Genomic DNA, 16957 nt, shown 5'->3' on the forward strand with positions numbered 1-16957 from the left:
GCTCCAACACTGGAAGAAAAGTGTTTAAGAAAAGATTGCGTTAAGTGATGTCTGAAGTGGTGTAGGGTTTCCTGGCTAAGCAGGGGGTTGGACTAAAAGACCTCTAAGGTCCCTTCCAATTATTCTATTCTATTCTATTCTATTCTATTCTATTCTATTCTATTCTATTCTATTCTATTCTATTCTGAAAGCAGTAACTTCACAAGACCAAAAAACCTCCATAAGACAGAAAAGCAAAAAAAATATTTAAGTCCTCTAAACCTTTCTTAAGTATTTTTACAATAATAATAATTTACTGAACTTGTATGCCACCCAAATCTCAATGACTCTGGGAGGCTCACAACAGCTTGGAAAACCTGGTTTTGATATATTGTTGTTTGTATAGGGCTCTTGTCTCTGTGTTATGTAAGATTATTTTAGTCTGGGCTATCTGATTTAATGTTTTTATTTATTTTTATGGTTTGTCCAGTTTTGTATACCATCCACACTTCCATTGGAGTTCAGGGGCTTATAAATTCAAATAAATAAATAATAATGGTAATAAAATTCTTCCTGTTTGATAAAACTTATTTCATAAAATATATTTCAACTTACATGAGCTACTAAGTAGAAACCATATATGCAATATTAACTAAGTAAAACTATTTGGTTAACAATTATACACATACCAGTAATCCATAGATTTCTGATGAACTTCGCACTTTGGGAAGCATTTCCATGGGAATTTCAAAAAAACTAGAAATATTTTTAAAAAGTTAGTGTGAATTCTTCCTTGCTAGTAAAAATAAAAAGTTTTTACTTATTTTCATTTTTTGTAATATTTCTGATACATTTGGAAACATTTCAGATTAAATCAAACCATTTATTAATTGAAATTCTGTATCTATTATAGAAAAGAGCAATACAAAATTTACCTTGGTATACACAGACATATATCTATCTATCTATCTATCTATCTATCTATCTATCTATCTATCTATCTATCTATCTATCTATCTCCGTATAAAATATAAAAACGTACAAGAAGTAAATGTAAATATAAGTCAAAGAATAAAAATATAAAGGACACAGGATAAAGAGGTAAATAAAACATAATATGAATAAATAGGGAAAATCAAGATTAATCAAATCAATGTTTATTTCCTCATGGTCCAGCAATAAAACACAGGAGTCATGATCATTTAAGATAAAAGGAAAAATAGGATTATTCTAAAATATATAAAAAGGGCTAGAGTTAATACTATGATGCATTATGCTATAGTCGTGATGGCGAACCTATGCCACGTGTGCTGGAAGTGGCATGCAGAGCCATTTCTCCCCGGCACGTGAGAGCTCACCCAGAAGAGCCCCACTGCACATGCGTGCGTGCTGCTGCCGCCCGACAGCTGATTGTCAGGTATCTGGCATGCATACGGGGGGTGCGCAGGAAACATGCACACATGTGCAGAGATGCGTAGTGCGTGCTGGGGGTCGCACACGCATACGCAGAGATGCGCAGTACGTGGAGTGATCATGCACGCATGCACAGATGGATGGCGCGTGGGAGTGATGGCTAACTTGAAGCTACAAAACCTGGGTGGGTGCGGCCAACTCAATATCACTCACTCCCACCCACTCACATGACCTAGCCATGCCTACCCAGCCACAAAATTCTCTCTTGCTCTATGTCTCTCCCCCTCTCCCCCCCTGTATCTCTCTACCTCTCTGCCACCTCCCTCCCACTCTCTCTGCACCTCCCGCTCTCTCTTCCCCTTTCTCTATCTCTCCCCACTCTCTGTATTCCTTTCCCTCTATCTCCGCTTCTTTCTCCCCCTCTCCCTATCTTCCCCTCTCTCCCCCCCTCTCTATCTCTCTCCCCCTCTATCTCCCCTTCTTTCTCCCCCTCTCCCTATCTCCCACTCTCTCTATCTCTCTCTCTGCCCCCTCTGTATCTCTCTCCCCTTCCCTCCCTCCCTCTTTTTATTTCTTCTTTCTGGAAATCCAATTGCCAGCTGAGGCAGAGGCTTCCCTTCGGGCAACCCTCCTCCCCCTCCTTCTCCTCTTGCTGTGGCAGGGATGAGAGGGTGCGCATGCGCAGGGAGCTCCTCCTCAGATGAGCGCCAAAATGCAGCAAAGGCGTGCGGGGGTGGGGGGCACTGGCTTGAGGGTATTAACAGGATGCAGCTTCTCTCCTGCACTATGGCTCTGGCGACCCTCCTCTTGGCTATTCCTGGCGGTGGAATGATCGCCGGCCACGGCAGAGGATTCCCTCTTTGGCTTGGCCAAAGCACAGCAAAGGGGCGCACAGAGCAGGTGGCTGCTCATTTAAGGGGTGTCTCCTCACGCATGCACACCCTCCCAGTCCTGCCACAGCCAGCCAGGTGGTCATGAGAGGAGAAGAAGGGGGAGAAGGAGGAGGAGGATCGCCCGAAGGGAAGCCTCTACCAGAGAGAGAGGGGGGGGCAGCCCCTTTTTTCCTGCTGCCTTAAGTTTCTTAAAGCTGTAGCTGGGCACTGCGGGCCCTTCACCCTTTCTGATATCCCATCCTCTTGGATCCCATTCCCACCCTGCCAGCCCTCATATTAGTGAGGCTGGTGTCGGTTGTGAGGCATGCCCAGTACCAACAAGGGCTGGAAGGTATGCCCAGCCCCGGCCGCTTCTCCATCCCCTGCCATCACCCTTACCTCCTAAGGCCAGTTGAGTGAGGGCAAGGGGCGGGGCCAGCCAGTGATGGGACAAGGAGCCACAGCAGAGGGTGCAAAGAGCCGCATGCGGCTCCGGAATTGCAGGTTGCAAACACCTGAACTAGGCAAACTGAAAGGATATAACAGATAGCAGTGTAGAAATTATGCTCTCTACCTGGATATTTTTCTGGATGACACTGATAAACACAATCTGAGTGTCCTTCTAAAGCATGGGTGCCAAACTCACAGCGTCACATTGCTGTCGTGATGTTTCACGTTTTCTCCTTTGCGGAGCTGAGGTGGGCATGGCCTGTATGTGGTGCATCCGGGCCTCTTTTATTGTTCCTTTTATTGTTCTAAAAGGAACAATAAAAGTGCTGATGGCTCAGTGACTCTAGTGAGCCATCTTTGCAAGGTTGTCCTTATGGTTCATCCCACAGAAAGTTCTGAGGGCAATAAGCGGTTAATTTTAACAGCTGTTAAAATTAATCATTCTGCTGTAAAAATTCTTATTTCCAAGAAAACCAGATTAAGGTTTTAATCTAACATGTTAAGCACGATTTTTATTTATTTGTCAAATTCATATGGCCGCCCATTTCATACAAGGTGACTCTGGAAAGCATACAATAAAATCTTCATACATATTATTACATAATATGTATTTATTATTATTTCAAATATGTAGAAGTAAGTTACTTACTTGCAGAGCTCATCATCCCACTCTAATGAATGAATGTTAAACAACATTGTCCTGCTGGCATTGGTTACATCAGTGCAATGAATACCTCCATTTTTTCCACCAGTCAAACTCTTAAATGAATGAATAAACAATTTTGATTATTACTGCATAGCTGGAAAATTAATAGAATAAATATGCAAACTCTACATTTGCTATTATTTACAAAAATTAACTATAAGAAAACAATTCATCAGGTACAATTTTAACCTAGTATGTTCAGTGTGTGTGTGTCTGTGTGTTAGAAAGAGGGCAGAAAATCAACAAGATAGATGCCAACAAGATAGGACTACTTTTACTGTAATAGATATAGTAATAGAACCTTGCAAGTCTGAATGTACTTCCCATTTTATTTTATCTTTATGTGACGCCAAGGATGGGCTTGTCTTAGATGTTTTCTTAATTTTTTTCCTTGGCTCAAGTCTCTATTTTCTGACTCTGTAACAGTATGTGAAAATGACCTTGGGAGATTCGGAGAAGAAAAAAATGCTGGATGGGAAATGATCAGATAAGAGTAGGCATAGCCTTCAGAATGCACAATGGGCAGAGAAAGAAACTCAGAAAGGAACTTCCATCTCCTCAGGCTGTAAGAGGCACCAGGAGATTCGTATTATCAGACTTTCAAGATTCTGTTAATGTACCCTTATGGTTAAATAGAATTAGCTCATCTGGTTGTGTTTCCTATCTGGTCAACCTGGAGTGCTGATAAACCGGTGCCTTAGTAACAGCTATTCTCTTGTCCTTTTTAAGGACATTACTTATGTCTGCTACAGTGTGTGTATGAGAAAAATAGTTTCTCTATAGAGCTATAGATCCCAGCAGATTATACTTCCGTTATATTCTGGAATGTTTGTTTTCTTTTAGGCATTTGTATCTCTAATATAATCCATGTATAACAGCATAATTTCATAGCAAATCCAGTGGAACTTTAAAAAATCCAGTGGAACTTTAAAACGTTAAAGCCTTTAAGAACTGATGTTTTAAGAACGGAAGTCAGCTATATAAGTCTGTCTGTCTGTCTGTCTGTCTGTCTCTCACTGTTTCATCATATATTTACTCAATGTATAGAATAAATGCGTATCTATATTTAAATCAGAATTTCCCAAATCTAGATAAATTACCTGAAATTCATAAAAATTGTTTTTTTGGGGGGATGAAACAAGAACATATTATACAATCACAATAGGAATATTTAAGTTGACTGAAAGTGTTTTACCTATATTGAGTAAAAATGACCTTTTGATAAGCAATTTTGAGTAATGAAAGAAAAAGCACTAATTTAGAATATTACTAAACCCAACTTTAGTGCTTTATGATCAAAACTGAATGAATGTGAGAACATATTTGCCCATCAAGGATGAATAGTTTTAAAGGATATTAAAAACAAGCTGAGGAAGTATGGAAATCAAAGAAATTGATTTCATTATTGTATACTAATACATACCCATATTAACCATGAATCAATAGTACCAAAAAGAGCTCTCCCTTCAAGAACTGCTTGTCTGATCTCTTTTACATTGTCCAAAAGCCAGCGTAGCTTCACAGCACTGAAATATGTGCTAAGAGGGAGACCAGTCCTATGCTGCAAGGTTGAAAGTTAATCAATCATAATGTGTAAACATCTACAGTATAACAAATCTACTAATCCATTTTTTTCTTTAATTATTATTATTATTTTGGTAGTTTTGACTCAGTCTGCATTCCTGGTGACTACCTGTCCAAGTCAATCTTGGGGATGTTTTTGGAAGTTGTTTGACATTCCTTCTTTCTGCAGCTGAAAGAAAGTGACTAACTCAAAGAAACCTAGTTGGCTTCACACAGATCTTACAATCCCCTGTTTTCTTTAGTGCCTTTAACCACTACACTAAATTAGTTTTTTTTTCATTAGCATGAATATTAAAAAAAATGATTTGCACTGTGTAATTACCAGACATACTCTAATTATTCTAAGGTCAGTTTTTACCTTAAAAAAGGATTTATTCTTTCCTGGAATCCTTTTAAGAAGTCTTTCAACAGTAGATTGAGTCCTTAGGTCAAGCCATACTAGAATCCAAAGACACGTATTAATATCAGTAAATATTTAAGGAATGCATTGATTGAATAGAATCAGGTTCTGAATCTCCGAATAGGTCCCCATTGACAAACTTCTCAAAATCATCTAATATAGTTTAAATGTCTTCCTGAACAATAGAAACAACCTTATTCAAGAAAGGAGAATTAAGATTAGATTTTTAAATTGGCACTTTATTATTGTAAACCATGCTTCTTCTGATTAAGCTAATGTAATTTCAGTTCCAAATAATAAATTATTTACCTAACAAAAATGTTTAAAGTATGAGTAAGCTTACATCACTTAGTAATTTATCTAACCAAATGCTTTTTAAATAAAAACTAAGATTCACAAACCAAATAAAATAAAAAATTGAGAGTAGACATTTTAAAAACAGAGAAGAATAAAACCACAAATTAAGTTTAGATATGAACAATTCAGACTTCTGAATTTAAATTACATGGTCATACCTGAATAGTTTTCTTCATTTTAGGTCTATTCTTAGCCCATATTCTTTTAGAGGGGCTTTACGCATTCGGAGAGCATCTCCTGGGATCTAACCCGTAAAAATTGGGTGTGCCAACAGCAATTATATTATAGCAATTTATGCTTAGTTACCAATGCTTAATTAATGTATTTTCCATTCATATAAGCATTTAGAAGAGTTCTGTCAATGTTTGCATCTCGTTCAAAACGTGCAACTTAGCGGTTTACTCATATAAAATTTATTTTGTATTACTATGAACACTTTGTTTAGGCAGCTGAACACCAAATTGAAGAATTATGATGGAATGAAACAATAAAATGTTTTTTCTCCTGTCCTTATGATTGCTTCTCATATCTTGATTCAACAGTTCATTAAGAAATCTTGACATGATGAATTAATATTATGCTTCAACTAAGTCCATTCAATGTAGAATTTGATTAATTTGTTAATAGAACAATAGGAACAAATTCCTTCTGAAGAAGAGAGCAAAACCGAAATTTTTTATAATTGTTTTGAAATACAAAGAATTGTTTGGGGATCTTTAAACATAAGATAAAAAACAAAGACTAATATCTGGTGCAAAGTATTGTTACTGATGTTCATAAAACATTAAATATGTGGATATGCGAAGAACTATATTAATAAAAAAAGACTTACTAACCAATAGCATTATACAGAGGTTCTCCAGTTTCTTTGTCCCAAACTACAGTTGTCTCCCTCTGATTGCTAACTCCAACAGCTTTTAAGAACAAAACAAACATTCTATCATTTTCTACATTATTACAAATTTTGGATCACCAAAACCTGAGCAAAACTATGTTTCTGAATGAAATTATTTCTGATTGTTCTTTTACTATAAGTTATTTGTACTTATCACAAGTCACTTCTGAGAATAAAGAGATCACCCAGATTGAAGTACAAAGTGGCAGAGGGGACAACATTGAGAGAAAGGTATTAACAGAATTCAGCAAGCTAATTTGCCAAAGCAAGTGCCTTCTGGCTCACTTAAGACAGTTTTTGATTGGTTATAATTCTAAAGTATTTTAGTTTTCTTTAAAGATATTTCAGTAACATCACATTTATTCTCCACTCATCTCTGTAAGTTATTTATGTATATCATTTTTTCCTCTTGATTTGGAAGGATATTCATGACTGTTATAGAATTAAAAATACCTTTTATGTTGGAAATGTCTATATTCAGCTGGTTCAATTTCTCACATGTTCTTTCAACACATTCATAGACAGACTGCAGTATTTCCTTTGGGTCTTGTTCTACCCACCTTGAAAACATCAAGGCCCACATTAGAAGTTTGGCAAGTGATATGATATAGTCAACAAACCACAATGGCTTGTTTGCTTCATTGCCTTAGAACAGGAGTGTCAAACTCAAGACCCACGGGACAGATCTGGCCTGTAGGGTGCTTAGATCTGGCCCATGGGGCCGCCCTGGAAACAGTGAAGGAGAGTGGCCTGCAGTGCCTCTGCCAGTTAAAATGGAGCTTGGGAGGGCAGCGCACAACTCTACAAGGCTCCGTTTTCATTAGCGGAGGGCTGCAGGACATCGAGCTGGCCATGACCACCCTGGCCATGCCCACCCTGGCCATGCCCACTCAGCCCCCCTGAGGTCAAACACAACCCTGATGCGGCGCTCAATGAAATAGAATTTGACACCCCTGCCTTAGAAAGAGATGATCTTTTACCAACAATAGTTTCATTGACTATTAACCAGTTTCCTAAAAACAGAAAGAGTGTACCTTTTTTCAGTTAATTGTCCCTACAAAAACCTGCAAAAATATTTGATTTAGACAGAATATTAGCTTATATTGCCAGGTAGAATAAGTAAGCCTTAGCTTCAAACGATCTTTATCTTTACAGTGAATAAAATCAAACAGAATCTTTCATTGTTGGCTTTAGAACAAACAAAACATATCAGAAAATAAAATCCAAATCAAAGAAATCCAAATCTAATCACAGTGATGCCAAAATATAAAAAATGTGTTGTAAAGTCAAAAAGTGTCTCTCTTATATACTATGTTTACCCCAAAATAAGGCCTAGTTTTATTTTCTTTTGGGCTCCGAAATAAGCACTAGGGTTTATTTCAGATGTCTTTTTTCCACACAGTCAGCTGTGCAGCACGTCTGTCAGGCTGGATGATGAACTGACTGGGCAAGGCACAAGGCGGGGTGGGGTGGAGCCATGCCATGGCCCCACATGCTCCATCCCTGCCATTCTACTTTGTCCTCCAGATCCACCCCCACCCCATCAACAGCAGAGTGAGATGACCCGGCTGCCTGCCTGCCTCTTCCCTTTCACTCCCCTCCTGAGCTGGACTGCCATGCTATGGAGGACGGGCAGGTGAGGCTCAGTCCCCTTACCCAATGCCCCTCTGCTGTGTCAGGGTTCCAAGTAACACACCCAACAGAATCAAAACTCCAGGACAGGCATAATCCTCAAAGTATAGATTTAAAATTCCCTTGTGTTTCCCCCTAGTTAATGTGAAAATTTAAAAAATTACAAATATTTAGATGGTTGGATTATCCGCAAATGGTCTATTTTTCATAGTATTTTGCTTAAAATACTGAGAGTCAGCTCCTCTGCAGGCTGGCAGGGAGGGGGACAGAAATGGACAGGGGGGGGCAGTACGGGGGGTGGGATGGCATGACGGATGCCTCCTGTAGCACCCTGCTGGCCAAAATGGGGCATGGGCGTGTCTGCACATGTCCCTCCCCATACCTCATTTTTGACCTCCATAGCCTCCTGTAGCACACATGGCTCATTTTGGGGCCATTTTTCAGCCCACTTTGGGTCAGCTTTCTGGCTGTTTTCAACCCATTTTTAGTTTTTTTCCCCCTGCCCTTGCAGTCCGTCACATCTAATCAGGTGATAGTACAAGGGTCACTTCGTCTCAGATCTCACCTCCTCACAGCTGGTGGGAAAGCCCTTGGTTCTTAGAGGAAAGAATTTTATTTTGGTTACAATCCCCCAGCTATCTCTACCTCCCCATTCCCATTCCAACAGCTTGACTAATCTCCGCTGTGGCAGCCCTGAAGATGCCAGGGGAAAATGGCTCCAGGGCTGACAGGCTGCTCCCCCTCAGTTGATGAAGACCTCCTGCAATGAGAAAATCATAGGGGTTTGGGTAACATTGTTTAGGTTTCAGGTGTGTGTCAATCTCCAGGTCTACGACCATTGTCATCCGGTACCATTCATGTATGCGCTTGGGGACCCCTCGGAAGGCATAAGCCTGCCGGAACTCCTAATTCAGGGCCTTCTTGAATTGATGGACAAGGAGGCATTCTAGCCAGTCTCTTAGTTTTCCTGCCACTCTTTGGAATTCCCACACTAGTTCCTTGGCAGGGAGGTCCTTCTGCTTTAGTTCTTTGATCTCAGCCTCTGCCTCCTGTCCTTGGACCGTGTCTTTGAATTGGGTCCTTAGTAGCTGCAGCAATTCATCTATGTCCTACAGCTCAGGAGCCCCTTCAGCATGCAATTGGGCTACTCACTCAGCCACTTCACCATCCATGTTGTCAGCAATGGCCGAAATCATTTCTTGATCGGACTGGTACTGACCTCTGTAGTGGTCGAGGTGTGACCAGATTCAGTTCAAGAAATATGCCAGCTTTCCAGGACTCCCATCAAAAGTAGTCCTGAAGTGTGGGGTAGGGGGTGGTCGGTGGTGCTGACGGTAGTGCTGGGGCAGGTTGAGGAGCAGGCACTGGCATCCATTGGCATTGAATCCACCCTTGACTGGGATAGAATGCCCAGCTGGGAGGGATCTGATCCGCAGGGGGTAGTCTGAGGGGTGGTTGGCGAGGCAGACTGCCTTGCCTCATAGGCCTACAGCCCCTTGCTGCAGTCCTGGGCTGGCCTGGCGTAGGGGTCCTGGCAGCTGGCTAGCAATCATGGGTTGAGCTGTCAGTCTAGTAGATAGGCCCAACAGGGGAGGCTTAGGCACATTCTGCTTTATGCTGAGTGAAATGAGAAGGAAACCCCGCTATGGGTGCTCATGTTCCCATTGTTAGGGTCCCAAGTAACACCCCCAACAGAATGAAAATGCTGAGGCAAACATCTTCCTCAAAGCACAGATTTATTAGGCATGTCATATTGGCACATCAGGGGACTGCATCTGAAGCATTTAATGGTAGCTGTGGAGGTTGGCCATGGCTTGCTGGCCTGCTTCACACTAATTTGGCGTTTGGGCTTTTTCTCTGGTGTGGGTTTCCAGTGCAGGTGGATGTTAGGAATTGCTAGTCACCTAACAGTTGGGTTGGAAATATATAAACCAGGATAGACATTTAATACTGTCTCTTTAAGGGAATGGTAAAATTGTAACTGGGTGTGGTTCCTCAAACGGCCATAAATGGAGCCAGAAACCTGGTTTTCCAGAGAGTGTTGCTAGTTGCTAGTTGGTCGATGTTCTGATGTTCGCTGTTTTTGGTTTCTGCGTTTTTCTCTATTGACGGTTTCTGATTGTCGTTATTTTTGGATTGATGTGAGTCTATTACTGAACTGTTTTTGATACTGGACTTTGTTATTGGATTATCCCTGGACTGAAAACTGACTGCTATAACCATGTATGACTTGGACTGCCTGTTGGACTTTGCTTAACCATTTACTGGAAGTAAAAACCTACATTTTACTATACAGTGTATCTGTGTCCTGGTTGTGTTATTCTTCACCACTCTCACTACGTCTCCCTGTGTGCGCTCATTCTCCTAATGGGGAATTACCTCCACAGTGGATCTCATGGTCCATGGCCACTGCCGTTTGATACCACTCTTGTATGTGATTGGGAACCCTGTGGAAAGTACAGGGTTGCCAGAGGTCCTGATCCAGAACCTCCTTGAAATGTCGGATAAAGAGGTGTTCCGACCAGTCTCTTAGCTTTCCCATCACTCTCCAAAATTCCCAAATCAGCTCTTTTGCAGGCCTACCTCTCTGGAGCCACTGGCGGTGATGCTGGAGTCAGCCAGGGAGCTGGCACTAGCATCCATTCATACTGCATCCATCCCTGGAAAGGATAAAACATCCACCCAGGAGGAATCTGGTTCACTGGGGTTAGCCCAAGGGGTGGTTGGTGGGAAGGGCTACTTTGCCTTGGCATCCCAGAGCTGGACTGACCTAAAGGTCCCGGCTGTTGTCTGGCAATGACTCCTGGTTGAGCTGTCATCCTGGTAGACCGGGCTTGGCAAGATAGCTTTAAGCGCAATCCATTCTGCGCCAAGTGGAAAGAAGCAGATGACCCACTCTGGGATGTCATGTTCCCTTGCCCTGGGAAGGTGAATGTTGGCTGATTCATGACCCAGCCAGGCTGACTGCTAGGAGGGAGTTTAGCTACACTGCCGATGCTGAGTTCACCAAATCTCTGGGGGAGTCCAACTAGAGATTGGCTTCTCGAAGGCAGGGCAAGACCTCGCTTCCTGGATTCGCTGAGCTCAAGGGGCCTTATGGCTCTCCACTCAAAGACTGTGGTGTGCCTGGGCAGATGATCTGGAGCTCTTGGAACACCTTGCTGCCTGCCGTATCTAACTTGGCCCAGCATGGCTCTTGATGTTCCAGGCCCCTCATCAATTCTTGGGATGCTGGTAACCCTGCTCTGTTGCCCCACTGGGAGGGATCCACCTGAGTGGACGGCCAAGACACTTGCTCTTTGGGTCAGGTGCCCTGCCGGAGCTCTGTCTCCGCCACTTCAGCCACCCCAGTCACCGAGGGGTAGCAGATAGTCCTGCAAGCACTCCTTGAGCTGCTTCCTTTTGCTCTCCCGTGATCGCTGTCCCACTAATGTCAGAGAACTTTTCCTCCAGCTTCTTCTCCATCTTCCCTGAGTCTTTATGCTACCCAGTGGATTGGGATAGCAGCTGGAGCTCAGGACTCCGGACAGCAGCCCTGGAAAAGCAGGGAGCTGCTTGATTTTAAAAAAGAGATTTGGATTAATGCCAGGATTCTAAGTAACACACCCAACAGAATTAAAACTCTGAGGCAAACATCTTCCTTAAAGCACAGATTTATTAGGCATGTCATATTGGTAAATCTGTGGAAACCCAAATCTAAAATCTCCTGGGTTTCCCCCTAGTAAAAAGTTACATTTTTCCTCCTCCTGCTCCTTCAGACATCACATGGCCCAACTAGGTTACAGTCCAAAGTTCATCTAGACACACATCACACCTTTACACCTGGTGTGAACGTCCTTGGTTCTCAGAGGAAAGAATTTTATTTTGGTTACAAAGCCCTTGTTAATGCTACCTCCACCCTTCCATTCCCACAGCTCTCCCAGCCATTGTTGTGGCAGCCCTGAAGATGCTAAAGAAAATGGCTCCAGGGCTGACACCCATGGCCAGGGAAGGTGAAGGTTGGTTGAGCCAGGACCATACCAGGTGGACCCCCTGGGAGTTGCTGACCCAGACTGTCAACGTTCAGCTGGCCGAATTTCTCTGGCAGGCCTGCCAGGGACTGGCTCCTCAACAAACATTGGACTCCCTATTCTCTGGACTCACTGAGGTCCAGGGGTCTCGTAGCTCTACACTCGAAGACCATGGTGTGTTCTGCCCAAGCTGAGGCAATTGGGGGTTCCTGGAGGTCCTAGCAGCTGGCTAGGCATTCCTCAGCCTGGTATAATTCCTGAGGCATTGCCCACTTCACTGGCTCTTGGTGTGCTGGGAATCTGATGCTGCCTCCCAAGTTGTCTCCCCACTGGTGGAGTTCTTGAACTAATGGCCAGGGTATATGCTTTTTGGGCCAGGTGCCCAGCTAGCGTTCGACTTCCACTGCTGCTGCCACCACCTCAGCCTCCAAGGGGAAAACAAGGCTCTCAAAGCTGTCCCTGCAGACTCCTCCAGGTTCCGTGGCTCCATTGGTGTTGGTGGATTTTTCCTTCTTCATCTTCCCTGACCTTCCCACCACCTGGTTTCTCAGGTAAGCGGCCAGAGCTCAGGACCCCAGACAGCAGCCCCGCAGACACAGGGAGCTTCTTGGTTGGTTTATTTGGAAAGTTGGGCTAGTGTCAGGGTTCCAAGTAACATACCCAATGAAATCAAATCTCGAAAGCAGGCATAATCCTCAAAGTATAGATTTCTTAGATATGTCATATTGGCACATCTGGGGAAACCCGACTCTAAACCTCCCTTGGGTTTCCCCCTAGTTAAAAGTAAAGTTTTCTTTACCCTGCCCTTCCAGTCCATCACATGGTCCAATCAGGTGACAGTACAAAAGTCGCTTGGTCTCAGATCCCACCTCCTCACATCTGGTGGGAAAGTCCTTGCTTCTCAGAAGTAATTTTATTTTGGCTACAATCCCCCTCCCATACCCATAGCTCGATTCAAATCCACTGTGGCAGCCCTGAAGGTGCCAGGGGAAAATGGCTTCAGGGCTGACATGCTGTATTGGAGCCTGGGGAGAATGACAGCAAACATCATCCTTGTCTGTCACTGGAGGAGCTTCTGTTCCCCCCCCCCATCCTGCCCCGCAGATCACCTTCCTGGCAGCGGCTACCACCTCCTTCTCCCAGTCCTCTGGCAATGCCTCACACTGCCTGGTCCCCATTCACCACTTCAAGCTCTGGAGGCCTGCAGCTCTGCCAATGCGTTTCAGTAGATGCTGGCCTTTCAGCACCTGGAGCCCTTGAGTGGTTTGCCTTGCTATCTGCTCTCCAGCTACATCATGTTTCTCCACTGCAGCAGCTGGAAAGTTTGAAGCACCACCGCCCAGCTCCTCTTGCTTCCCCAAAGCATTACTTTGCTAAACTGCTTTCCAGCTCCATTGCGTTTCTCCACTGCTGCATACAGACAACGTAAGAAGTTTGTGGGACTAAAATAAAAAGTTCAGTCAGACCTTCCAACTTCTCAAGAACTTTTTGTGAGAAGTTGGAAGGTCTGATTGCACTTTTTTGAAACATTGGACAGGGACTAGGCAGCACAAGGCAATGCCGCAGGACTGAAGCGGCAGGTGAAGGTAGCAGGGCAGGGGAGACAGAAGACAGCCCTCCAGTGGCAGATGCAGCTGATGTCCAGTGGTGGCAGAGGCCTTTCACCATCACTCCCCCAGCTCCAAAACAGCAGAGGGGGCCTGGGTAAGTGAACCGAGCCTCATCCACCCATTTTCCATAGCATGGTAGTCTGGCTCAGGAGGGGAATGAAAGGGAAGAGGCAGGCAGGCAGCCAGTTCATTGAATGGGCAGGAAGTCACTGAGCAGGGAATGGCCTGGCTATGGGGGCCCTGAGGTACGCAGCTCCTGCCACCTGTCTTGCCTCACCTTGTGGCAGTGCTATACACCCCACTGCCCTCTTGCAGCCACGAGCAACCAGATAATTGGATTGAGTGGGTGGGGTTTAACTAGGACTTATTTTGGGGGTAGAGCTTATATTAGGCACAGGTGTGAAAATTGGGCTAGGTTGTATTTTCAGGGAAATATGGTATTTCTGTGCAATGTAGGAACAAAAAGGATGGGATTTGATCACAATACATGTTTTGTCATTTGTTACCATTTTATGATACCTATAAAATCATTTTTAAAATTTGTAGCCTTTCTGTCACAATGTTCTTATTAAGAATCCAGTTTAAAATGCAAAGTTTAAATTGCTGGGATTTAAAGATAAAAGTAACCATCAAAACCTACATATTTTATTTTTTATGCATTGAGGCATGTAGCAGAATTATTACTTATAGTAGGTTTTATGGACAATTCTGACATAGGTTCATCATAGTAGCATTTCTATGACGGGTGAAATATACATATTATTGAGTAGCATGTTCAAGCATAATTGCTTACTCTTTTCCCAGTAAACCATACAAGAGTGATCTTGGTGATATAGACTAAATACCACCAAACTTATAAAATTGCTGTGCAAGTCTAGGGTTAGGTGTATTAGGAGGTATCCTACTGCAAGAATATTTCATTTATGATGTTAATCTTAAAAAAATATTCCATTTATTGCAGTGTAAACTTTTAGTCTGAATTGAAACTACTACAAAAAAAACAAAAAAAAACCCTAACTCTATACAATGAAACTATATAAAAACTACATTATATATAACATGGGTATAATCAGAGGTGGGCTGCTGGTGGTTGGGACTGGTTAGCCCAAACCGGTTGTTCTGATTCTCACAGTTGAGAACCAGTAAATTAGACCACTGCCTGGCCCTGCCCCTTCTCATTTTTGGGACCAAGAAATGGCCTGAAAACAGCCAAAACCCAGGCCATCTTCAGACTGTTTTTCAGGCCATTTTTCAATCCAAAAACAGCCTGAAAATGGACTGAAAAATGGCAAAAAAAACCAGGCCATTTTCCAGGCTATTTTCAGGTGCAATGTTGAAGCTAATTATTTTGTCCTAGCCTTAGGAATAAGGTGATTGGAAAAGACTTATATAGCTGTCCATATTGCAATAACACTCCTAGGTGGAAAATAACCAGTAAACCCAACTAAAAATCCTAAACCATCAGGATAAAAATTAATTTAAAAAAATCATAGCTCCCTGGTGCAGCATTCTCCCACATATTCAAACACCATCTTACTGAATTTCAATTTCATCCTCCAGTTTGTGGGAAAAGCCAACACTTCCAGGCCTTTCGTATTTCAAGGTTAGGGGTTACCTGATAAATCTCTGGGGCAAACTTCAGGCTGATCTTGTCCAATCAGCAAGATCTATTGCCAGGTATCAACACTAATGCAAAGGCATGTGTGCTCTGACAAACACAGAAAGAAAATTAATAAGAAAAGAGTGGCTGTATGCATAGAACAAGATCATATTGAAAATCAAAACTTTATCTCACAAAAGGGTTATTCCAGGTCAAGTGGTTTGATTTCAGAAAAGTGCCCCTTCAACTATCATGGATTTTAATGAAATTTTGTGTGAATATGAACATGTCCCTAATGATAATTGGTAAAGTGTTACATTTGCCAATGTAATACTTGTGGAGATATAGTCATTTGTTTGACCCCCTACCGCAGCCTTCTACAATATGACTTTGAGGTTTCAGCAATTTTGAGACATAGTATCTCTGGCAATATTTTGTTGAGAGAAACAAAACCTGGCTAAATTGTACAACTTGTTGTGCTCTATTAAACAAAATAATAAAAACATTCTCATGAGCAATCTCCATCATTCTAGATAATTTGGAGCAAATTTGGCTGAAAATATTGTTGCTCAAAAAAAGGATAAAGTGTGGCTTTTTATATCTCTGGAAGGAAAGGTATGAGAAACGTGAAATGTTGCACGTAGTAACTTAGCAACACAAGGTTTTTGAGTATAAAATTTCATTCCCCTACTGCTTTCCAATAGTTTAAAAATTGAGTGTAAAGTTGACGTTTTTGTAAAAAACCCAAAATAAGGTATTTTCAGTCCACTGTTATAAAAAAAGACCTTCTGGAAACTCTGTTAAATCATTCTCATTAGAAAGAGCATGTTTCAAACCCTCTAAAAAAGTAGGGTTGCTTTTTTGTCAACTGGCAACCCTACTTTGCCCAAATGTGTTGTTGGAGAAAAATTGTCATTAACTTGCCACCGTGTTTCATTTTATTCTAACGAAATTGGGCTGCATTACGTGGACAGTTTGTCCATCGAAGAAAAAATACTCATTATTCGGCGATCTGAGGTTGAGCTCACAGACGATGACCAAATCTGCTTGCATCACAAAGCAACATATCTGAAAAAATATGACATGAAGCAAAAGTTGTGCTGCAACCCATTTGACAAACAAAACTACATAGTTAAACATGGGCTGTTGAAAGTCGATCTAGCCATGTCCAATGATTTAACAAAATTGGTGAAAACAAATGTGAAGCTGGGTCAAACAATTTGTTCCAAGTGTAAAACCAAATACGTTTCCAAGGTCCAAAGCAATGTAGACTCTTTGTCATCGGATAATTACGATATGAACATTTTGGACACTGTTAATTGAAGTTTGATGTATTTAGGGACTTCTCTGTTAAAAATTCTGAAATTGAGCAGTAGGGATAAAAACTGGCTATATGAAATGAAAAATTGAACGTGTGCAGAAAGTGGTAGCAGACAAAATAATATTAGC

General features: G+C 42.2%; 1 protein-coding gene across 5 annotated transcripts in view; it reads right to left on the reverse strand.

Annotated features, from left to right (window-relative positions):
• The window catches only part of GK (glycerol kinase), a 111690-nt gene that overhangs the window by 35805 nt on the left and 58928 nt on the right, over positions 1 to 16957 (reverse strand). For all 5 annotated transcript variants that reach the window (XM_087938177.1, XM_026716066.2, XM_087938176.1 and 2 more), the window contains exons 3-8: positions 7110 to 7216; positions 6598 to 6675; positions 5363 to 5442; positions 4844 to 4981; positions 3364 to 3473; positions 669 to 735 (exon numbers count right to left, since the gene is read on the reverse strand). In XM_087938177.1, the coding sequence (XP_087794303.1) occupies positions 669 to 735; positions 3364 to 3473; positions 4844 to 4981; positions 5363 to 5442; positions 6598 to 6675; positions 7110 to 7216 (580 nt within the window). The remainder of the gene's footprint in view (positions 1 to 668; positions 736 to 3363; positions 3474 to 4843; positions 4982 to 5362; positions 5443 to 6597; positions 6676 to 7109; positions 7217 to 16957) is intronic.

This window comes from Pseudonaja textilis, chromosome 8, assembly GCF_049901715.1.
Source record: "Pseudonaja textilis isolate UNSWEBS1 chromosome 8, rPseTex1.2, whole genome shotgun sequence".
NCBI lineage: Eukaryota > Metazoa > Chordata > Lepidosauria > Squamata > Elapidae > Pseudonaja > Pseudonaja textilis.